General features: G+C 47.6%; 1 protein-coding gene across 1 annotated transcript in view; it reads left to right on the top strand.

Moving 5' to 3' along the window:
- Positions 1–1,725: 1,725 nt before the first annotated feature.
- LOC132435586 (two pore channel protein 2-like) overlaps positions 1,726–24,346 on the top strand; it is a 38,253-nt gene continuing 15,632 nt past the window's right edge. The window contains exons 1-9 of the mRNA XM_060027695.1: positions 1,726–1,800; positions 9,341–9,423; positions 10,403–10,517; positions 12,851–12,979; positions 17,256–17,372; positions 17,701–17,819; positions 18,025–18,126; positions 19,806–19,932; positions 23,350–23,551. Of these exons, the coding sequence (XP_059883678.1) occupies positions 1,726–1,800; positions 9,341–9,423; positions 10,403–10,517; positions 12,851–12,979; positions 17,256–17,372; positions 17,701–17,819; positions 18,025–18,126; positions 19,806–19,932; positions 23,350–23,551 (1,069 nt within the window). The remainder of the gene's footprint in view (positions 1,801–9,340; positions 9,424–10,402; positions 10,518–12,850; positions 12,980–17,255; positions 17,373–17,700; positions 17,820–18,024; positions 18,127–19,805; positions 19,933–23,349; positions 23,552–24,346) is intronic.

The following is a 24,346-nucleotide window of genomic DNA, read 5'->3' on the forward strand; positions in this document are numbered from 1 at the left end:
GAACTTGAATCTGGCATTGAAAGGCCAGTGTCCTGTATTCATTTTCTCTTGCCATGTAACCAAGTGCCACAAACTTAGGGGCTTAAACGAACATCCATTTAGCTCTGAGTCTATGCTCTGAGTCTCAAACCGCTGAAATAAAGGCACTGTGTTCTCTTCTGGAGGCTCTGGGAAGAATTCCCTTCCAGGCTCATTCAAATTGATGACAGATTCAGTTTGATAGCGGATTCAGTTCCTTGTAGTTCCCCTCATCTTCAAGGCAGTAGCATTCCCACTAGACACACTGAGTCCTTCCCGGAGTTTCATCTCTCACCACCCCTTCTGCCTTCCTCTTCTGCTTTTTTTTAAAAATTTTTATTTATTTATTTATGGCTGTGTTGCATTTTCATTTCTGTGCGTAGGGCTTTCTCTAGTTGCGGCGAGCAGGGGCCTCTCACTGTCGCGGCCTCTCTTGTTGCAGAGCACAGGCTCCAGATACGCAGGCTCAGCAGTTGTGGCTCACGGGCCTAGTTGCTCTGCGGTATGTGGGATCTTCCCAGACCAGGGCACGAACCCGTGTCCCCGGCATTGGCAGACAGATTCGCAACCACTGCGCCACCAGGGAAAGCCTTCCTCTTCTGCTTTTAAGGGCTCATGTGATTTCACTGGGTCAATTTAGATCATCCAGGATAATCACTCTTTTGAGGTCAACTGATTAGTAACCTGAATTACAGCTGTAAAGTCTCTATAGAGGAATAAAGTAGCAGCTTCACAATCCCGGGGGTTGGGATGTGGAATTTTTTTTGGGGGGGGGCAGGGGAGATAATTCTGCCTGCCACAGTGCTGGACCTTGGCATCCAACAGAACAAAGCACAGGGTTCTAATGAACCCAGAGGGACACCATGCCTCCTGTTCGGTGACCAGGGCCAGTCCCTGCCCTGCCTGGCCTCTTCGTCCTCTGGGAGGTGTCAGTGAAGCTCGTTGGTACAGGAGCTGAGGACCACCTGCCCTCCAGGCCAAAGCCCATCTAAGAATTGGCTTGCAAGTATTTATTATCATTATTTTAAATTCATGACAAACATTAATAAAAATCAGGAACACCCTCATGAAAATCTAGATTTCTGCTTTCTTTCAAAAATTCAGCAGCTCTGTAACCCCAAGTTCCTGTCCAGGCTGGGACTGGGGGAAGGGAGGAGGGTTTGCAAGCCCCTCCCCGGAGGCATCTGCCCCAGGTGTCTTCTCTCTGGGTCCACACCCAGCTCTCCAGGGGGTTCTACTAGGACTGGGAGGAAACCATCATTTACTGGGCACCTGCCAGTGGCAGCCACTAAATGTATTAACTCATTTAATTCTCGAAACAACCCTGGGAGGAAGGTCTTGTTCCTATTCTATTGATACAAAAACCCGGGCTCAGTGACACGCCCGGGGCACACGGCTGGGACCCTTTGCCAGCTTGGCCTCTAACCCCCTTCGCCTCGGGCACCCCGGATCCGCGCCCCGCCCCCGACCCCGGCTGGACCAAGTCTCCGCCCCCGGCTCCAGCAAGAACCCGGAGGCCGGGCGGGAAGGGCCCAGAGCCCGAGACCCGCCGCGCCCGTCCCCAGTCCTCCGTCCGCGGGGCCCCACCGCGGTCACGTGAAGGGCCGAGCGGAGCGCGCCGAGCCCGGCCTGCTGCCGCCCGAGGGCAGAGTCCGCTGCCCGCGGCCCCGACTTTCCCCCATTCCCGCTCCGCGCGCCGCCGCCGCGATGCCCGGGGGCCGCCGAGCCGCTGGGCTGCATCGCCCACACCCGTCCTCCCCCGAGGAGCCGCCGGCCCAGGAGGTAAGGGCGCCCCGAGGGCTGGTGGCCGCGCGCCGACGGCAGAGTACCCCGGCTCCGCGCCCACCGTTCCCGGGACTCCTGGGTGGAGAGCGACCCCGGGCCCAGCCAGCGCCGGCTGGGGGAACGAGGGCCCCGGGGCGGGGATGCGGGTGCGGAGCCCCTCCGCCCCCGGGCTTCCTCAGTTCTCTGGGTCCTCCCGGTCCTCTGGGCGCTCCGCGTGCGGGAAGCGCACCGCCGCTGGAGCGCAGAGGCGCCCTGCCCCAGGCCGCAACCCCGCACATTAGGGTCGTTACGGGAGCTGTCAAGCCTGCACCCAGAGGCCCGCCCGGAGCCGCCTCCCCCGGACGGGGGCCAAGCCGGAATCGGGGCCCGGGCTGCGTGTTGGGGGTCCTGTCCCCGTTTGGCGCGCCCCCGGGTCTGGGTGGCCCGTGCCCGCCGCACGGCGCTCCATGGCGGCAGGAAAACAAGCGAGGGTCTTGCTGCAGGGAAACGCCCGGGAAGAAGGCTGCAGGATGTGGCGCTGGGAGTGCTGATGCAGCGCTGGCCCTTCCGATCCCTGCGGGCCAAGCAGATGCGCTGCACAAGTCGCTCAGCTCTGCCTTCCCTCCGACAGCCTGAGCTTTGGAAGGCTTGGGGCTTTCAAGAGGCCTTCTTGGGTTGTTCCCTTTCGCTGGATAAGAACTCAGAGAGTGGAGAGGGAGGCAAGGCTCCAATGGAAAGAGCCTCGGCTCTGCTTCAGGAAATTTTAGCTGTGAATTGCAAGACGCTGAAAGCCTCTGGTTTCCCCCTCTGTAAAGTGGCGATGGTAAATCACTCCCATCTCGGAGGAGTCTCGAAGACCGTGTCCCTCAGGCCCAGGACACGGTGCCTGGCACACGTAGGCTTTTCACGTGTGCTGCATTTCCTTTGGTTGTGCCAGTGGGTGGGAGCTGAAGGGTGTTTTAGCTGTCTTCCTCTCCTTGAGTGGCCCCTTCAGCTCTGGGCTGCTGTGCCAGTATGGCCCCTGCAGCCTGCTCAGGATGGTCCACAGGGCAGGTGGGCTGTAAAATCCCTGCCCCGGTCATTGCTGCCTGGCCTGCTGGCATCCCAAAGGGACTTGGCCACTTCCAACAGGTGGATTCTACCATGTCCCTGTCCCTTAAGGGAACGAGCAGGGCAGAGCAGTTCAAGGAGAGGAGGGAAAGGATTCTTGGTCCCCAGCTCTGACCCAACCCAGGTCTTGCTCCCCTCATTCTGCAAAATGGTGGAACTGACAGTGATCACCCATCTTCTATGGCAAGAAAATCTTTTTTAGCTTGAGACTGTCCATCTCTCTCTCTGTGTGTGTACTTAATGCTTCTTTCTCAAAATAAGAGAAGAATGTAAAAAACTAATAATTTGAGACCTCAAGAAATGCGAGGTCTGAAAACAGCCCAGAGTCCTGGCTGAGTCCTGTGTGAGGCGTTGGCTTAATGCATGCCTGCAAGGGCCAGCTATTTCTGTCTCAGTATCTTTCAAAGACCTCCCCCAGGGGAGCAGGCGTAACAGGTGAAGAGCCTGGTACCAACAGGTACTTCTCAGCAGAACAGGGATAATTGGGTCATTAAACTGAAGCTCTGGCCTTGGACCCTGGGTAGCCAGTATGACCGGGTTAACCTTTTTAAAAGTTAGTTTGGGGTCACTTCATAAGAAACTGCCTAGTCACCTGAAATGCATTTCCACCCTCTCCTTTAAAGCAGTAGTTTAAGAACCCTTTTCTGCCTGGAGTTTCTTTTGGCTGCTACTCAGATGGCCACCCATTCTGGTACTTTGACCAACACTTTCAGCTTTGAAAAAGAAATAATCCAATGCTAGTGATTCTTAGCCTTACTGTTGGTCAGCATTACCTGCTTTTAGAAATGTAGCTGTCCTGAGATTCTGATTTAATTGGTCTGGGTGTGGACCAGGCAACAGCAATTTTAAAGCTACCAAGGATTGAAAGTGTAGCCACGGCTGAGAGCCGGTGTCCTGTGCTGTTTCTTTGTGACTGTATGTGATCACCTCTTGATACTTCCTGTGCTTCTTTGTGAATGTTCCTGTGCTTCTTTTTGAATGTTCTTATTTTTAAACCTGTTCATCCAACTCTTAGATCACCCTGTTTTGGGGCTCTTGGGACTGTGTGATGCACATGGCCAAGATGTGTGAGTGCAGCTGTTGCAGACCATCTAGCCCCAGATGACCATAGAGACCAGCTAAGTCGGCCTGGACCAGAATGACTTCCCGGCTGACCCACAGAATTGGGGAAAATAATAAGCATTTGCTCAGGAGACTGAGTATCAGGGTGCATTGCAAAAACTTACTGCAAGACAAGCCAACATGGCCAGATGTTACGATCTTTTGAAGAGAAACCAGAAGTTCACATTTTTGTGTCTGCTCCAGTTTTTAAAAAATTTGACTCAGTAGCCAGCATCCAGAAAGCACTCTCTGGGCCAAAGAAAACACATGTTCAGGCTGCCCTTGGCCGGGAGGTTGTCGCTTTCTGCACAGAGGGACATGAGGTGCTTATACCCACACCGAGCGGCGCCCTATTTTCTCACCTTTCCTGCCTCAGCTGCCGTGCCCAGCTTACCCTCAGCCACTTCTTTGTGTGGAATGCTCACCATATACTTCACAAGCTTCCCTTGGCCGTCTTCCCATATGGAAATGGAAGCTGCTGGTATGGGCAGCCCTCGTGGAGAGAGTGAAATTTGAGATGGGTCCCCGTGAATGGAAATGGAAAGGATGTTCCTGGTTTTAGGCGAGCAAGGGATCAGGTGTGGGAGTGGGATAGTCAGTCCACCAATCTGGGCCAGAGAAGGGGGTTCCTGCAGGGAAAGTGAGGGATCCAAGATAGAGGGGAGATTGTGAGGCCCCTAAGTGCTAAGCCAGGGGGTTGATTCCGTGGGCACTCCAGGCAAAGAGAAGTCTCCTGAAGCTTTTGAATGGGGGTGCATGGGAAAGCAATGACCTACTGTATTCTGGACATCAGAGTGCCCATAACCTATGGGAGGAAAGAGGGAGACAGAGACAGACAGACAGACAGAAGGTATAGTGCTTGTAATGACACATGGAAAAACTGAGACAGGGAAGAATTTTTTTACTTGAAATTTATGGTAACTTCTCTTTACCTTATGTTAATTTTCTTCTATATCTAAGCAAGTCATATTGGCTTTTGCAAAGCACTTCTATCAACAACTTCAGTTTTGTCAAGGTTCCTGTTGCCTGATTTAAAGGTATCTGGCGCTTACAGCTGTTTATTCCTATACTTCATTGCTGTCCGCCAGAGCTTCTGGAATCCATTTTTCCCTCCCTCTTAAATCCCTCTCACCCAGAGGGATTTAAGTTATTCACCTTCCTCAGACTGAAGGCATACAAAGTGGGGAGGGTGGGAGGAGAAAACACAAACATCTTAAATACGTTTTTAAGTCTTGGGGAGCGGAAAGGAAATGTCACGGCCCTGAGAAAAGGAGAGAAAGAAAATCAGGAGAAGTCAATTATTGTCAGGGTGCCAAGAAAATACAAAACCTATGAGAAGCAGTAGTAAAATGACCATATTTAGACCAGTGATGTTTCAATCTTGACTGCACTTTGGAAGCACCCAGGAACTTTAAAAATTCAATCCTGGGTCCCACCTCCCAGAGATTCTGATGCAACTGGTCTGGGCAACAGGATCTTTACAAGCAAAACGTCTGAAGGTGATTGTATTCTGCCTCAGAGGTGAGATCTACTGTCCAGGGGCTCAGCAGGGCCTCCCCTAGGGTGGGGCTGCTGTTTTGATGTACGAAGCCACTTATCGGCTGCACCGGTCTTTGCCATTTTCATGGTAGACATGGGCAGTGGTTCTCATGTAAACTTGAAAAGTATGTGCAGTTTTGGAATGGCATGTCTCACATAAGCCACATTCTTGGGGTGGATGAAAAAAATTCATTTTATGGGAAGATACAAATGGCCTTAATACAAGTGAGAATGCTCATTTACCATAAGTTTGCCTGTTGAGAGTACTTCTTCCCAAGCAAAGATGGGTAGGAGACTTAGAAGTTGTACACAAATGGGATGGAGGGAGGGAAGACAAGAAGAACCAGAAGGTAGAGCAGATGAGATCTTAAAAGGAGACAGACTGTCGGAAACATAATAGCAGTTAAGAATGGGAACACTCTGAAACGTTACTGTAAAGGTAAATTAGCTATTATGAAAGTGTCAGCGTATTTAAACATGACAGGCATAAGTTCAGCTGGCAAGGGGGCAATTGGATGGGGTGCCGTGGTGCTTGTAGATTCAATGCCGGGAGTCTGGGCGGGGTCTGAGGGAGGTAACCCCCAGGGCCCGGCTGGCTGAGGAATTGCTGGTGAGCGTGTTTTTCCTGTTCGTGTTTGTGGACAAACTGTTTTGCTGGGTCTGTCATACCCATCTTTGGGGGTAGATATTAGTACCATCATATTTTTTTTGCTTGTTCTTTTTGTTTTCTGGCCGCACTGTGCGGCTTATGGGATCTTAGTTCCCCGACCAGTGATCGAACCCGTGTGCCCTCGGCAGTGAAAGCAGGAGTCCTAACCACTGGACCGGCAGGGAATTCCCTCGTCATCTTTTAAAATTGGGAACCGTAGTGCCTTTGAGACATTTTGCTTTAAATATTCCTTTTAAAAAACTTTGATATCAGAATTCTTTGCTGTCCCAGTATGAGCTTTTTGAGGCTCAATGAAACTTTCTTAAAATTAACATGTGTTCATTAAAAAAAAGGAATCACCTCTTGCTGATGCTAGGCATTTTATACCTAAAATAGATTTCTAAGCATATCCTGGGGAACTCTGGTGTTCCTCAGTGTTCAAGATGTTCCATGGAAAAATAATTGATGTTAGATTTTCTACTATATTTTCTAATACATTTTTGCAAATATGTAAAAGAAAATGCGTGATAAGTGTTCAACACATCTACATGATGCTTCTTCGGTTGTAATAAACTGCCCTTAAGAATTGCCCTGAGAATGAACATGAATCAGAGGGTGATGGGTTCTTACAGCAGTTAATTCACCTGTGGGGTTATTGTTCCACATCAGTTTTTAATCCAAACCGTAATCTTTTTTGGAGGGCAATTTTTAAAGCTTTATTAAGCTATAATTGATACGTACTAAACCACACATTTAAAGTCTATAGTTTGATGAGCCTTGGTGTATAAATACACTTGTGATATTAACACAACATTCGAGGTGATGAATGTATCCATCACCCCCAAAAGTTTCTTCATGCCTCATCTCTCTGTCCCATGTGCCCCATCCCCAGGCAACGGATCTGGTTTCTGGAACTATAGATTGGTTTGCATTTTCTAGAATTTTATATAGATAGACTCATAGAGTGGGTACTCTTTTTGAGGGGGAGGGGTTGGCCTCTTTCACTCAGCACAATTATTTTGAGATTCATCCGTTTTGTTATGTTTATCAGTAATTCATTCCTTTTAATTCCTGAGTAATATTCCCTGGTACAGATATATCACATTTTGTTTATCCATTCACCTGTTTGTAGAGCATTATGGTCGTTTCCAGTATTTGGCTGTTAAGCTGCTGTGAACATTTGTATACCGGTGCAACTTTGGAATGGCATGTCTAACATAAGACACATTCTTGGGCTGGATGTACAAGTCTTTATGTGGACGTATGCTTTCTTTCTCTTTGGTAAATACTTAGGAGTGGAATGGCCAAGAAAGCACCAAACTGTTTTCCAAAGTAAATGCACTGTTTTCCATCCCTACCAACAAGAGTTTTAGTTGCTCCACAACCTTGTCAACACTTGGTGTGGTCAGTGTTTATTTTTAGCCATTCCAGTGGATATGTAGTAGTATCTCATTGTGGCTTAAATTTGCTTTTTCCTAATGACTAAAGATGTTGAGCACCTTTTCATGTGCTTATTTACTATCCTTATATCTTCTTTGGTGAAATGTCTATTAAAAAGACATAATAACGAATGTTGTGTTTTTAATGCAATAGAACTTATTTTTTAAAGTGTTGCAATATGAAATAAATTTAGGAAACACAGTTCTACTATGTGTACAAATATCTACTATGTGTGTCTGATATGGAAATTAAATATAAAATTTGGAATCTTTTGACCTCTCCGAATACTTCATGCATTTTTCGAAATTAACTTTCTTGACCAGGAAGAGATTTCCATACCAGTCCAGGCAGGAAGATGTCCTCTATTTTGAGGAGGTAACTCCGGTAATCAGTTGGATAATCAGGTTGTGTTTACTTCTGAAGTACATAAGGAGGTCTAAATAGCTAGTCTGTTTGTATGTAGTCTTTATCTAATTTATATAGAATCAGAAGTGTGAGCCATCACCAGCGGGGCTCAGCTGTACGGGTCATGGACAAATTAAACTAAATCTCAAGATGCCCCTTTGGTTGATTGGATGTTATCAACCATTTAAAATCATATTAATGTTGGCGAAAAGTAGGAAAACATGTATATTCATGTGCTTTTTTTTTTTTTTTTTTTTCCGGTACGGGGGCCTCTCACTGTTGCGGCCTCTCCCGTTGCGGAGCACAGGCTCCGGACGCGCAGGCTCAGCGGCCATGGCTCACGGGCCCAGCCGCTCCGCGGCATGTGGGATCCTCCCGGACCGGGGCACGAACCCGTGTCCCCTGCATCGGCAGGCGGACTCTCAACCACTGCGCCACCAGGGAAGCCCTCATGTGCTATTTTGAGGCATATAAAATGCGTAATTTTGGGGTAGACAATTTGGTCGTACCTATCAAAATAGAAAATGACATACCTTCCATCCACAAGTTATACTCTATCCTACAGAAACACTCCTATGGTACAAAAGTACGTGTGTGTAATAAATATATATTAAAATATTCAATATAATTGTGTTCAAAATATATTGAAAAAGGGAAACTACCTAAAGGAAGAGGCATTTGTTAAAAAGGACGGGTTAGATCTATAAGTATTGTCATGAAAAAAAAGTCCAGAATATATTGAGTGAAAAAATAAGCTTTGTGTCATATGAAAACAATTTTATTCTTTTAAAATTATGTGTATGTATAGAATGAGGTCATTCCTTGAGAAGGAGTTTAGTTCAAAAATTGTCAAGAAAGGCAATAATTTACTTGTCAAAATTAAATTTGAAAATCCCTCTAACCAACTATCAAGTAGCCTAAATATAATTTTATGTTTATATATATGGGTGTGTGTATATATATATTCGTGTACATAACCCTATATATGTAGGTATAAATACACCATTTAAGTACATCTATATATACTGTTCAGTGCTTTCTTGTTCTCGTTTCCTCCTCTGAGAACCTACATTTAAATTCAGGAAAGTTAAGCATGCCGGTGCCTCAGCCCCACTGCAGGACTCTCATTGCTCAGGAAAACATCTGGAGGTGAACATACAGTACCATTAATGCTGGTTCTGTCTGGCGAGAGTGGGGACCAGGGGAGAGGTGAAGAGGAGTTTCCTTTTATACTCAATAAATACTTATCAACGAAAAAGCAAAGTGTCCTTTCCGACTCTGACTGTTGTTCTCCCCTTACTTTCTCCCAATGAGGACCTTCTCCTGGCAGCTGCCTATGTTTCTGACGCTCAGTACAACAGAAACGTTCCATTTGAAACATCCCCTCAGGCTGTCAGGTAATTAAAGTGTTAAACTATCCCCTAGCATCACCTCTCCTTTAGCGCTTCATATGCTCGAAGTTGAACCCAAACTGAAGGTATTGTTTGCACAAATATTTTGAGAAGTATATAGGGTATGGCACACAGAGTTGGGTAAATCCTATCCTTTTTGTTTTTAGTTCTAATGGCGTGGTACCTCACAGGGAGGGAAGCATTCAACAGATATACTAAGAACAGATAAATGAGTAAATAACACCCAGGACAGGAGATAAAGCATCCAAATTAAAAACATGTCATCATGTTTCCCTCCTAGATGTAGTTGTCCACTTAGAGGCGCCTAAATGAAAAGAAGACTTGTCCTTTTCCTTTCTGTTGCCTTTTGACGCGACTTACGCGTTTGTTCTTTTCATGGGAATTCAGCTTTTTCTCCCTAACCCCCTAGGGGTTGAACTAAAACCAAAGATATGGCTCAAGATAAGAAAAAAAAAATTCTTATCATCAGGACTGAGTGTCAGTGCCTGAAAGGCAGCAGTGAATACCTCACGCCTGGATGCTGGGGGACTGTCTCCCTGATGGGAAGAGACCCGTGTGACCACGAGATCTCTCCGAGTCCACCATGCCCTGATGCACATTAGAAATCGGTTAGGCTCCTGTGCCACGTAATAACAGGTCACTCTAATGGGGGTTTGTTCTGCATCAGTCCTCTAAAAGTACATCCTAGGGTCACCACCACACCACGGGGAGGGTGCTAATCCTAGCTGGAGACTGTTAAGAGAATGTGCTTTGAGATATGATCATATCCCTGATTCTTTCTGTTAGCGTTTTATAGTGTGCGCTCAATTGAATGCTACCCCTCACTCTCTAGAATTGAAAGGAAAGGTGGCCAGAGAGGGGACTTTGTGTTTTACCTCCCACTACACTTCTTCTGATGGGATTTGGGGGTGCTGTTTAACTCCTGCTCGTTGTTTATAACCTTCTTTATTCTTCTCTGCTCCAGACTTTACCATTTCTATAACCACTGGACAATGCGGGCAGCCACCTACTTCTTCATTTGGGGGGACCTCGCTCTTGCCCTCTTTGAGGAACCAGCCCTGTTCCCGCTGCCTTTCTTGGTAAGCATTCAGCACAGAATGGCTAACCAGACTTTGTGAGAGATGAGTTGGGTCCCATGCCTCTTCCTTTTTTTTCCCCTCAAATTTCAATAAGTATGGATTTGGTTTTATTTTTCTTGCTGGGGGGGGGGTGGTTGGAAGAATTCTGCCTACTTTTCTTGCTGGGAGGGGTTGGAAGAATTCTGCCTACTCGCCGAGCTGATGCTTTCATCAGGCATTCGCAAGGGAGTGGCAGTTTTTGGTCTTCTGTGCCTACTGGGACAAACGGGACAGACAAGTGATGTTTTTAAAGCGTATTAATCTAACGCCGGGTAGACAATGTCATAATATAGTGTAATATATGACTCGTACGTGCCACGTTTCCAGCTTTTATCATAGTCATAAATCATTATTTATAGGTGCTTTTAAGTAATACATGAAATTACCCAGCTACTCCAGATGAGTCTAAGTAATAAATTGATGACCTGCTCACATTAATTCTTGACTCGACCCAGCTCTTGCCTCTCAGAGTAGTCGTGTCAGAGACTGTATGACTTGCAGAGCCTAAAATATTACTGTCTGGTCCTTTGACAGATAGAGTTCCTTGACCTCTTGCCTTAAAGAACAGCCTTTTATTATCTCCCATGATTCTGCAGGTGACTGGGCTCAACCGGGCAGATTTTCATGTTGGCTAGGGCGGTAGATGTCTGGCTGGCAGCTGGGAACTCACCTGGCTGGAGCTGTGCTCCCCTCCGCACGGCCACTCCGCATGGCCTGGGCTTCTCCCAGTGGGTGGGTGGGGTCCAAGAAAGAGCATCCCAGGGAGCAAGCACCGTCCACCTCCTCACACACCACACTTGCTGATGTCCCAAAGCCAGAGCCCATCACATGCCCGAGCCCTGAGTCAACAGGGGAGGACACCGCGCAAGGGGGTGAAAACCAGAAGCGTGGTTCTTTGGGGGCTCAGAGTTGGCGGTCTTCCACACATCCGTTTGATGAAGATGTCCCGATTAATGAAGTCTCTGGGTAGAAAACGTTTAGCCCAGTGACTTTTGAAACAAACACCAAGTCTGCAGAAGCAGAACTGTGCATTCACAAACCTGGACAGGGTCGGTCCCCCTTACCCCCCTGCCCTCCCCATGGCACTGGCCGGGGTGAGCGGTCCACAGGGTCTCTTCTCAGCCCATTGCCTCCCTCTGAGTCCTCACCTTTCTGTTTGTTATTGGCCACATGCAGCGTGGGCTTGGCTGCCTGAGTTCCAGAGTGTTCCTTCAGCCAGTGTTTGTACTTCAAGCCTCTAAAATCCAATGTATTATGGCGGGGGAGCTTTGGCCAGATTCAGCATTACCAAGAAAATCTTATCTTGAGCAAGGGTGTCCTGGGATTGCCCCAGGCCCTTTTGCAAGCCTGGCCTTGACAGGGAGTCTTTATAGCCCCTGAAAGGTGAACAGGCTGAGAGCTAGAAAGTTTGAAGGGGCTGCAGCCCATATCGGAGCCCAGGCCTCATGAGGGCTGGGGTGGGGATGGGGGAATTGTGCCACCTGCTGCTTTCAGGGCCCAGCCCCAGCCCCTTCCTCCTGTCCCTTAGGAAGTTCATTCCCTCCATCCTCAGCCCAGACCTTTCCATCTTCCTCGCCTGAGCCAAACCGTCCCTTTTCCCATCTTGTCCTACTTTGCCGTACTCCTCTCCCCATGAATGGAGGAGAGTGCCCTTGTTCGGGAGGATTTACCGTCTCCTGGCAATCGCAGGCAAAGCATGGGCTGCACACACAGCCTGCAAATCTAGCTGCCTGCGGGGAGTTTGGAATTGTTGCCCTGAAGCCCACGGAGGAGATGGTCAGGACTTTGCAGTGGGCCCAGGGGCCTCCGTTCTCTCCTCTAACCAACAAATACAGGCAGTGGCAGCGATGTCTAAGGAACGACCTGGCGTTTCGAAACACATCTTTGGAGCGTTATTATTAGAGAAACTGAACTTCTAGGTGTCTATTCTGAGTATGAATGTGGGGAATTTGAGAGCATAGTGGATGCCCCTGCTTCTGCCATCCCTGACCGCCCCCCCTCATTTTCTGAGGAAATGCCTTCCGGGGGTCCTCTGCCTGCTGATTCAGACCCCACCCCAAGGAAGCCCTGCCAGCTGGGTCATGGGAGTTGTGGTTCAAGGGCAGGTTTCCTCTCAAGAAAAAGGAAGCATTCCAACCAGCAAGGAATTTTGCTGCAACTTGCAGTAAAATTAAGGGACGTTGCTAATTCTCACAGGGTGGTGTCAGGGGGGTCGGAGGTCAGAGTGGTAAGAGAGAATTAAGCCATGCCTCTGAGCGGCAGGGCGCTGGCTCCCTCTCTCTCTTCTGTCACAGGCTACCTCGATAGCAGAAGTACTCTGTCTGACTGCATTCTCTGGGAGACTTGTACACTTTGCGAAAGTCACTCCTCAGATGGTTTTCTGGAAGGATACGAAAAACATCTGCATCGTGGTAACCATAGTGGTGAGTGTTCATGAGTGCCTTTGAGAGTTTGTGGTCAGAGGTAGAAACTATGAAGAGAAAACTATGAAGAGAAACTCAGTAGGTTTGGGGTGGTTCAAGAAATAATGACGGGGCTTCCCTGGAGGTGCAGTGGTTAAGAATCTGCCTGCCAATGCAGGGGACACGGGTTCGAGCCCTGGTCTGGGAAGATCCCACATGCTGCGGAGCAACTAAGCCCGCGAGCCACAACTACTGAGCCTGCGTGCCACAACTACTGAAGCCCGCATGCCTAGAGCCCATGCTCTGCAATAAGAGAAGCCACCGCAGTGAGAAGCCCATGCACCGCAACGAAGAGTAGCCCCCACTTGCCGCATCTAGAGAAAGCTTGCGCACAGCAACAAAGACCCAATGCAGCCAAAAATAAATAAATTTTTTAAAAAAAGAAATAATGCCAATGTTTGTACAGCAAACACCATCAGCACAACTGCCAGCAGATCACAATGACTGAAGCACAAATTAGGCAAAATATGACAGTGTGACTATTTAACATATCAAGAGCACTTCCAAATTAAAGAAAAAAGAGACAGAAACTGCAATAAAAAATGTGCTCAAAATCGGTGAAAACATCTCATAAAAGAAGAAATAAATAATTGCATATATGAAAAAATGTTTTTTTTTTGCGGTACGCTGGCCTCTCACTGTTGTGGCCTCTCCCGTTGCGGAGCACAGGCTCCAGACGCGCAGGCTCAGCAGCCATGGCTCACGGGCCCAGCCGCCCCGCGGCATGTGGGATCTTCCCGGACCGGGGCACGAACCCGTGTCCCCTGCATCAGCAGGCGGACTCTCAACCACTGCGCCACCAGGGAAGCCCATGAAAAAAATGTTTAACTTTAAGAACTACATATGAAAGCAGCAATAAAATACCATGTGTTTGCCTATAAAACAATGTTACCGAGATTGACAACAGAACCCGGCACACTCTACTCGAGGGAGGAATAAGCGGTCTTTCTGGAAGGCTGGTTGGCAGTTCTTTTCGAAAAGCCTTAGGTGTGCGTGTGCTTGCTCCCAGATTTCCAATCCTGGGACTTGGTCTTTAGGAAAAAAAGGGTGTGTTCAAAGATTTAGCCACAAGATGGGTCATGGCTGAGTTGTTCATAGTATTGGAAAATTGGAAACAGCTGGATTTCCTGACAATAGGAAATAAATAAAACCTGGTACATCCACATCTGTTAAAATGGCCTTAAATGCACCCACGTGTCTATTCTCAAGGAGACATGCTTATGGTCCATTAAGCCAAAAGAGCAGGTTACAGTACAGTTGGAGCACATCTTTGTTAAAAGAAAAGAGGAAGGAGTGTTAGAGATCCACAGAAAAATCTAGAAGGACATATGCTAAGACGTTATGCCAAGTGAGGCAGGGGTAATGTGCTCTGAAATGCTGCTGTGATGAGAGAGGGTCCTGGGCAGTGATTAGCTGAGGGTACTTTATAATTAGCATCTCAGCACAGCAGGCAGCCTGCCCGAACCACAGTTCTTCCCAGTTAACCCCCCTCAGAGTCCTCGTCTATGCTCTTTCTACTTGATGTTCTTTCCCTGGAGGGCCATCCATTCTCAGAGCTTCCACGAACAGTTGGTGGGTAGGGGTCCCCAGGCTGTAGCTGATACTGGTTTCCCCTCTGAGTTTCTTCACTCTGTGGCCACCTACTTGCTGTTTCCCCATCAGTGTTTCAACTCAAACTCAAAGGGACCAAACCCACCCTTTTCATCCCACAACTCCCGTAGCTGTTTTTCATTGGTCTGTGGTGCTTTATCTCCCATCACTCACTCCAAGTCCTTGTCAAGATTCCCTCCGTTCTCTCTCATCCCCGTCTTCCCCAAACCCCCTCAGGATGCCTCTTGCACCGTTTCCCCCTCTCCCCACTGGGACCATTGCCGTGGTCTGATGTGGCCGCGCGTTCTCTCTCTGCTGCACGCCATTCTGTTCTCACGGTGTGGTCCAGAGCCCTGTCTCCCCTTTCAGGAACTGCCATACTCACCTCAACCTCAGATCCCTGATACATGCATTTGAGATGCCACTGCTGGGTTAATTCTCAGAAGCACACCTCAGATCACGACCCTCCCTTGCTCAAAAAAACTCTGTGAGCCCCACAGACTGTTGAGCCCTCCGACCCACCCATCCTGCAAACGTGCCTCACGTGGTCCCCTCCACTCCAGCCGCCGGAGCTGCCTGCTGCCCCGCATGCTCTTCCTCCGTGTGCAGTGTCTCTTGGGCCTAGAATGTCCACTGTGTTTTCTTGCCCTTTCTCTTTTTTTTTTTTCCGACTTCCCTTCACACGTCTGCTGAATGCCGAGAATACACAGAGTATCTGTCTGGTCTTATTTTTTAGAAATATCTTCACTTTCTATTATTAAAAAACCAGTGCAAGAACACTCAATCTGGGATGAGACCTGTGACCCCAGCTTGGGTTCAGTCCAGAAAACAGTGTTACCTGACACAGGAAGGTGGAGGATGAGATGGGTGGGAAAACTGTAAAAAAAAAAAAAAAGTGCGGGGAGAGGTTATTTTTGGAAGAAAGAGAAATCCAAACAATAAAGAGTATATAAAATAGAAAAAGGCACCCCTGCTCTTCGTCCGGGAGAGTGGGTACCTCTTTTGTGGCCCTTTTTGCTACATGGCCCCCTCCTAGGACAGGGTCGGAGGTCCTTCCGCACCTCCTAAGACGCCCAGCGTGCAGCCTAGAAGATGATGGGCTCACACGCGCTTTTCAAGCCCAAGTCCTAAGGCCGGTCAGCGTGCTCCCTGCTTCAGATCGTTCAGCGGCTTCCCATATCCCATCAGAAAAAAGCCCAAGTCCTCGTCGTGGCTGAAGCTCTGTGTCCCTCCCCACCCCCATGTCTCCTTCCTCCCTGTGCTGCTCGGTTGTCCCTCCCCCTACATCCTCAGCCCCTTGCCTCACCTAGGTTTTCCCCAGAGCAGGTCCCGCCACCTGCCAGAGAGCATACTTAACATCAATGCTGCTCTTTCCTGCTGGAGGCTGCACCCCTCGAGGGCAGGCACCCTCTAGCTCGCTCTTCGCTCTCTCTCTGGAGCTAGAACAATACCCTGCACGTAAGAGGCGCTCCGTAAAGGTGTATGGAGTGAACTGCGTGAGGAGACACGGTTGCCCCGTCCAGCTCTGTCCTGCATCTGTTACCAGGATGGGTCTCACTCCTTTGCCGCCATCACCCTTATTTGAAAGACTTTCTGGATTCCCCAGGCCCTGGGAATAAGACTTAGCTTTTTAGCCTGGCCCTCAAAGCCACCTGCCTTCGGTCTGGGGTCTGGTCACTTCCTGCTCTCCTCTGCCCCCACCCCCAGGACCCTCTGCTTCCCGAGAGTCCCTTTACTGTCTGCCTGCCATGGCTCTTGACTTCTCTGAGTTTTATCCTTTTAAAGTTTTTTCTTTGCTTTAAGATTACGTCAGGGACTGCCTTCTCCGGGAAGCCCCCTCAGATACCATAACCCTTGGTGATCTGTCCATCCATGCTGGCCTGGGACAGTCACCCTGGTTCCCTCCAGTGGGTACGCAGTGCAGCAGCCAACACCAGCATCTTTCTGTGTCTCTGTCCTTATTCTCCCCTGTGCTGGCTCTCTCTCGATCCTCTATGCCTTGACACCAAAGGGACTGAGCTAATACTTTTGATGACGGTAGATTATTCTTTTTTAACTTATATTTTTCTAAACTGCACTGGGTCCTTCTTCTTTTGCCTGTCCTCAGGATCACAAACTGACCTTAATAAGGAATGATAAAAATTTTCTGTAGTCTAGATATTTCTACCCCATTGCTAGGCTAGAAAACCTATCTCATATGCAGAATTGAAGAGAAGTTAAAATCAAGTACAGTATACTGTGGGTGCACGTAGGTAACCATGTGTGGGTAACTGCTGGGGCTCTGACGCCAGACTACCTGGGTTCCAGTCCCAGGTCTGCCCCCCCTATTGGCTGTGTGTCCGGGGCCACGTGATCTCCCTCACTGTGCTTCAAGCATTTCCATCCAGGAATGGTGCCCACTTTAGGGGTGTGGTGAGATAAATGGGATAATCTATGGAAAACTTATTAGAGGGCATGGCACATAGTAAAGTCTCAAACGACAGCTGCTACTAACATTCTATTATGAAACCAGATTATGCTGTTCATGAAATGTGCCTTTTTCCATGACGTATCGTGACCGTCCTTCTGGGTCAGTGAACACGCATCCACACGGTCACTTCCTCTGTCCTCTGGCAGCACCAACACCTCTGTCCCGTGTCTCTCACAGCTGACCTTGATCGATCTGATTATCTATGGGTCCCTGGAGGCTGTTAACATCCACGGAGTTCGATGGTCAAGGGCCTTGAGGCCAGTCTTCCTAATTAATTTCCCTGAAAGTCGTCAGGTAAGGATATGATTTAGGATACCAAAGGGCGTGTTTTTTTAAACTTATTTTTTACTGAAGTATAGTTGAATTACAATGTTGTGTTAATTACTGCTGTACAGCAAAGCGACTCAGTTATACACATATATATATACATTCGTTTTCATATTATTTTCCATTCTGGTTTATCGCAGGATACTGAATAGAGTTCCTTGTGCTATACAGTAGGACCTTGTGGTTTATCCATTCTCGATATACCAGTTTGCATCTGCTAAGGGGGGGTGTGGTTTTTGTTTTTGCAGAAAATTAGCTGATTGCCCGTAAACGAAATGAAATGTTGTCTTCACAGATCCGAAGGGCTTTTCGAAGCATCCGGAACACTCTGCCTGATATCCTCTACGTCTTCCTCTTGTTCATCTTCAGCATGTTGATATTCTCCCTCATGGCCTTGAAGCTTTTCGGGGATAGGTGAGCAGGCTGCTCTGGAAGTTTCTGCCTGAGAATTCTCCCACGACTGAGTTCAGCCCGTTCGTGGCAGAATCGGTCACTAGATGCTATCTTCCTCGTTCAGGCACTCCAGGAGGGTTCTCGAAAGGGGAAAAGTGTGTCGGAAACTGCAGCTTCATTTATGTCTGTGGGTTCTTTTCACTCTGTGTTGCTGGTTCCTTTTTAGGGGTCTCAAAACAGTGGAAGGATCACCCTACTTCACCAACATCCTGGACATAGCATTTGAGCTCTACGTGCTGGTCACGACCGCAAACAGCCCCGATGTCATGTACGTGAGCCCCCAATTCATGTTCACGGGCATCTGTTACCGTAACAGAATTCACTTTCTTAAAAGCAGCTGTAAGAAAAAAAAAACTGTTTTTCTGTTTATTCATATTCATTGTAAAATGTTTGTGTACTACTTTTTTCTTTTTTTGGCCACACTGTGCAGCATGCAGGATCTTAGTTCCCTGGGGTTCCCTGACCAGGGATTGAACCCATGCCCCCTGCAGTGGAAGCACGGAGTCTTAACCACTGGACCGCCAGGGAAGTCCCTTGTAAAGTTTTTTTTTTTTTTTTTTGTGGTACGCGGGCCTCTCACTGTTGTGGCCTCTCCCGTTGTGGAGCACAGGCTCCGGACGCGCAGGCTCAGCGGCCATGGCTCACGGGCCCAGCCGCTCCGCGGCATGTGGGATCTTCCCGGACCGGGGCACGAACCCGCGTCCCCTGCATCGACAGGCGGACTCCCAACCACTGCGCCACCAGGGAAGCCCCCCCTTGTAAAGTTTTTGAAGAGTGCAAAGTGTTGGCACTAACGATAGCCTACCCACTCTATTGAAAACTAAATTTAGATGAATGTTTTAAAAAATGAAAGCAACAGGAGACATCTCTGGAGATACAACTTAAATATTTGAGCCCACTTTCTATTCTGGAATCTTCTTTGAGTCTTGAGTTGAAACGCCTAAGCCATTTTTGTAAAGGAATCATGGCTTGTTCTCCTAAGCATTGAGGTGGTTTTCTGGCTAAATGAAACAGGAAAGAAAATTCTCCATGCATGTGGACATTATTTAGGAGAAAAACATTACGGTTTTTTTCCCCCTAATGTCCTGTATATTATGGATTTGCCTTGTTCATGGAGGTAAGATTATTTACTAGTGCTACCCTGAGTAGGTAGCTCTTGGGGTTCTAGAGTGTAGATAGAATTCTAACTGCAAACGTCAACCCCATCTCCTCCCATACTGCACTGCGGGAGGGGGCAGGCTTTCTGTTGTCTAGTTGTGTGTAGGATCATCACGTCAACTTGTTCTGGGTTCCTGCTCATTCTTGGGCCTGGCTCTGGCAAAAAGTGAGCAAGGTGAAGTTCCTGGCCCTCCTCGTGTTTTCTTGGCTCTTCCCCTCAAACATTAGGCTGCCCCCCTCAACATTCCCTCCTGCACAAAATCGAGTTTCCATTAAAAGTGGAGTGAGCACGCATCCCGATTTATGCCGTTTGTCCCGGCACCATTATTAACGGTACGCCTTTCATTCTCATTGTCCCAATGTGGACAGAAAATGATCTGCTCCCCAGCAAGGCAGTCTGGTGTCCCTGAAGAGCCTTGAGTATAACTCCAAGCGATAGTTCAGACTCTTTTTGTAATTCTGGGCAAGTGGCTCTCCTTCTGGGCTTTGATTTTCTCATTGTGAAGGAAGGGATGGGGGGATCTCCAAGGTCCTGCCTGCTTTGAAATTTGGCACCTCTCTAAGGCAATAAGAATTTCAGAAGGCAGTCTGGAGCGAGCTCTTTAGCACTGATGGTGGTTATGGCTTTGAGGCCCCATAGCACAGTTTGGGGGAGAGTTAGAGAGAGAGAATGTTTTCCTGTGCCTCGAGCATGTGAATTGTCCATGTGGGATGTCACCTACGGTCAGCCTTCTATGCACTGTGGACCCAGGGCACGGGAAACCATGGAAGATAATTATTTCCTTCTAGGATGCCTGCCTATGAGTTCAATTGGTGGTATTCTCTGTACTTTATAACCTACATCATCATCAACACCTACATCTTCATGTCTGTCTTTCTGGCCGTCGTCTACAACAATTATAGGAAGCACTTAAAGGTAACATGCATGATCTGGGGGTCAGGGTGCCTGGCTGGGTGCAGTAGCAGGGAGGCTGGCAAATGCATTTGCTAAATATTTGAATGTGTCCATTACCTTTGGCTTTGGTGAATCTGAAGGCTCGTTTGGTGCCTTGCCGTCCTCTGCTGGGCCAGGCAGTTCTTTGCCAGTCTGCAATGGGTCTGACGGTGTGTCCCAGCCTCACGTGCAGGAGGAGGTCCTGGCTTTGCTCCTCCCTTTTATTTTTATTTTTAAAGTCTTTACTGGAGTATAGTTCATTTACAACTTTGTGTTACTTTCTGCTGTACAGCAAAGTGAATCAGTTATACATATACATATATCCACTCTTTTTAAGATTCTTTTCCCGTATAGGTCATTATAGAGTATTGAGTAGAGTTCCCTGTGCTACACAGTAGGTCCTTATTAGTTATCTATTTTATATATAATGTGTGTATATGTCAATCCCAATCTCCCAATTTATCCCTTCCCCCCTTTCCCCCAGTAACCATAAGATTATTTCCTACATCTGTAACTTTATTTCTGTTTTGTAAATAAGTTCATTTGTACCATTTTTTTTAACATTCCACATATAAGTGATATCATACAAATATTTGTCCTGCTCTTTCTGACTTACTTCACTCAGTAGGACAATCTCTATGTCCATCCATGTTGCTGCAAATGGCATTATTTAGTTCTTTTTTATGGCCGAGTAACATTCCATTGTATATATGGACCACATCTTCTTTATCCATTCTTCGTCACTCTTAATGCATCTAATAGTTCATGGCTCCTGGAAATGTTTTGTGTATCATTGGGGTTGGGGATATTCTCCACGCTCCTTTCCCCACCTCTAACAGAAGCAAAAATACCTTAAAGCCAATAGTTTCTGCCCTGGTGCCTTCTTCTTTGATTAATGTCTGGAGAATTCCTGGAGGTGTTGCATGGGCAGAGGCTTCTGAGGGCTTGGGGCGCAGCGTGTTTTATTTCTGGAATCTGCCAGGAGACCTGGGTCATCTCACCTGCGGACCCCACTGTCACCCACCTGAGCACGCCTCTCATTGGCTGTTTTCTAGGATTGTAAAACTAATTGCACAGAGATACATTTCATCCAAGGGTCATTTTCTTTAAGGGAAGACATAGCCTTTTGAGTTAGATCCTTTAGGTTCTGTTATGAATTTTTCTTTGCTTAGGGATGTTCCCACCAGGGGGCAAGTAGAAAGTCGGGGAGAACTTAAATGTTCGCAGCTAAGGAGAAGTGGGTGGTGGGCTGCGTCTGAGATTCGGCCAACCTCCCTTTGAAGGTGTCTGGCCTGTCCAGGCTCTGAGAAGTCTGTGCATTGTGGGCACCTCAGCTGCTCCAGGCCTCCCAGTAACCCTCCTCCTCTGACTCCCTCCTTCTGAGCAGGAAGAGGCATTCCCAGAGGGTCTGGTGCGCTGGACAGAACTGTGGCTCCCCCTCCCCCAAGAAGTGTTTCTTTTAGTTAACGCTTCTCGAAAATTAATCTTCTGCCACGTGGATCAGTCAGCAAGCGTATCTTAAATGTGTTTTTTGTGCCCAACACCAAAGTTCTGAGGAGTCAAAGGCAATGAAGACACAGCTGTACCATTAAGAATGTAAGGTCTATAAATAACAAATGCTGGAGGGTGTGGAGAAAAGGGAGCCCTCCTACACTGCTGCTGGGAATGTAAACTGGTGCAGCCACTATGGAAAACAGTATGAAGGTTCCATAAAAAACTAAAAATAGAGTTACCATACGACCCGGCAATCCCTCTCCTGGGCATATACCCAGAGAAAACTCTAATTCAAAAGGACACGTGTACCCCATGATCATAGCAGCACTATTCACAATAGCCAAGACATGGAAGCCACCTAAATGCCCATCAACAGATGAATGGGTAAAGACGATGTGGTACATATGTACAATGGAATACCACTCAGCCATAAAAGAGAATGAAATAATGCCACTTTAGCAATGTGGATGGACCTAGAGATGATCATACTAAGTGAAGTAAGCCAGACAGAGAAAGACAAATATCATATGATATCACTTATATGTGGAATCTAAAATGTGATACAGGGCTTCCCTGGTGGCGCAGTGGTTGAGCGTCCGCCTGCTGATGCAGGGGACGCGGGTTCGTGCCCTGGTCCGGGAAGATCCCACATGCCGCGGGGCGGCTGGGCCCGTGAGCCATGGCCGCTGAGCCTGCGCGTCCGGAGCCTGTGCTCCGCAACGGGAGAGGCCACAACAGTGAGAGGCCCGCGTACCGCAAAAAAAAAAAAAAAAAAAAAGTGATACAAATGAACTTACTTACAAAACAGAAACAGACTCTCAGACATAGAAAACAAACTTATGATTACTGAAGGAGAAAGGGAGACAGGGATCAATTAGGAGTTTGATATTAGCAGATACAAACTACTATATATAAAATAGATAAACGACAAGGTCCTACTATATGGCACAGAGGACTTTATTAAATATCTTGTAATAAACTATAATGGAAAAGAATATATATATATATATATATATATATATATATATATATATGTAAAACTGAATCACTTTGCTGTACACCTGAAACTAGCACAACATTGTAAGTCAACTCTACTTCAATTTAAAACAAGAATTTAAGGTCTAGCCATGTAATCAGCTTAAAGGGAGCAGTAGGGGTGGGCATCGACGTGGCCGATTGTAACATGAGGGGGGTTCTCCTTGTCCGGAAGACTCCCTGTGCACAGTCAAGCCGGATGGCAGCTCCTGGCAAACCCTTGCTGACCCTCCTGCCCTGGACCTCTTCCTTCTGACCACTTCTAGCCTGCTTTCACTTCCCTGCATTTCTTCCCCCTCCGCCTCTCTTTCTTGATTGACTTAATGGTAGATCTGTCTTCTCCCTCTCCTGCATCTCCCTCTCTCTCAGCAGCAAACCTGATTTCCTTCTTTTCTGGAATCTCCCTTCCTCCTGGGCAGTGTGGAGTTTGGACCTGTCTGCCTCCTGGTGCTCTGTTTCTCACCACACAGGTTATCCTTCCTGGCTTCCCTCATTTGCACTTGGTAAGCTGAGTTCTGTTTCTGCAGGTGGGGGTTAGCTACCCATCCCTGGAGCCGGGGAGGGATTTGGTACCTTGTGAATTGGCAGAACCATGGTGACGTCTCTTTGCAGTTTCCTCCTGTAGCGTGAATTCCTGAGTCACTCTTACAAGATAGGCTGTTGTAAACCCAGGAGCGGGGGCTTTGAGGACTTTTTGTCAAGCATGGTGAGGCCTTTACCCTTGGGTATCTCCTGCTTATCCAGAAAAATGCACATGGTCCCCAGGACACACTCAGATGAACTCTTCCATTGCCTTGAAATGTTTTAAGGTGGAAAATCAAGACTTTCTTGAGTCTTCCTCTTAAAAAAACACACTTCTGTTTTTTCAAGAATGAGATTCGCACACTGGCATACCTGAAGCGTCACAAAATGATAGAGGCTTTCAACATTCTGAAAGTCAAGGTGGGCACAGAGTTTGTGGTGAAGGAGGCCCAGTGGAGGCAGCTGGCCAAGATCGTGGCGCCAGACATCAGCAGTTCCCACCTGGAGCTCCTTCTGAGGATCTCCGACGAGGGACAGAAGGGTTATGTGGGTAAGAAGCCTTGGCCGCTGAAATTCCTCTTCCCCGTGCATCAGAAAGTGGGGTGGGGGGGCTTCTAAAAGTGATGGGATGTTTGTTCATTTTCTTCAGTTTGCAACTGAGAATGTATATTGGCATTCCCTGCTGGCAGTGTCATAGTGGAATTAGGTTCCTGACGCTGTGTTCCGAAAGGGGTGTCGTGGTGTGTGTTGTCAGCATGTGAGGAGCCTTCCAGAAGCCCTTCACCTTGTAACACGGTCATTCCCCTCCCAGGATTCTGCCTTAGGGAGCTCATCTAAAATATGCAAAAGGGCTGTATAAATAAACGTCTAAATTGCGTTTAGCATTTGAAAAGTTGAAAGTCCCCTAAATATTCATGTATTAGCGATTGATAGTTATTATCAATAATGTTTCATATTGGTAGCATGCTTGCCACGCGTGAGACACTGTCATGATTGTTGTGTGTATGTGATCTTCCCCAGACTCACTGAGCTGTAGGTCTTGTTAACCTCCTCTATCAATATGGAAACTGAGACTCAAAGAGATTTGGTCGGTTGCCCAGAGCCACACAGCTGCAGTGTGGAACAGGCCATCTGACTCCAAGGCCCCTGCTTTTTATCATTACTCTAAGCTGCCCCAAATTCTGAGGGTCACTTAACGGGAAATTTTGGTGACATTAAAAATGACTGTGAAGATGAGGTAACAGTGGGGAAAGATGTGAGATGACTAAAATACACCCCAAACTGTAGGGCACACACATTTCTCTAGTTTCAAGAAAAGTCTAGACGGAAACACACCCAAATGGAG

This window comes from Delphinus delphis, chromosome 12 (genome assembly GCF_949987515.2).
Source record: "Delphinus delphis chromosome 12, mDelDel1.2, whole genome shotgun sequence".
NCBI classification, from domain to species: Eukaryota; Metazoa; Chordata; class Mammalia; order Artiodactyla; family Delphinidae; genus Delphinus; species Delphinus delphis.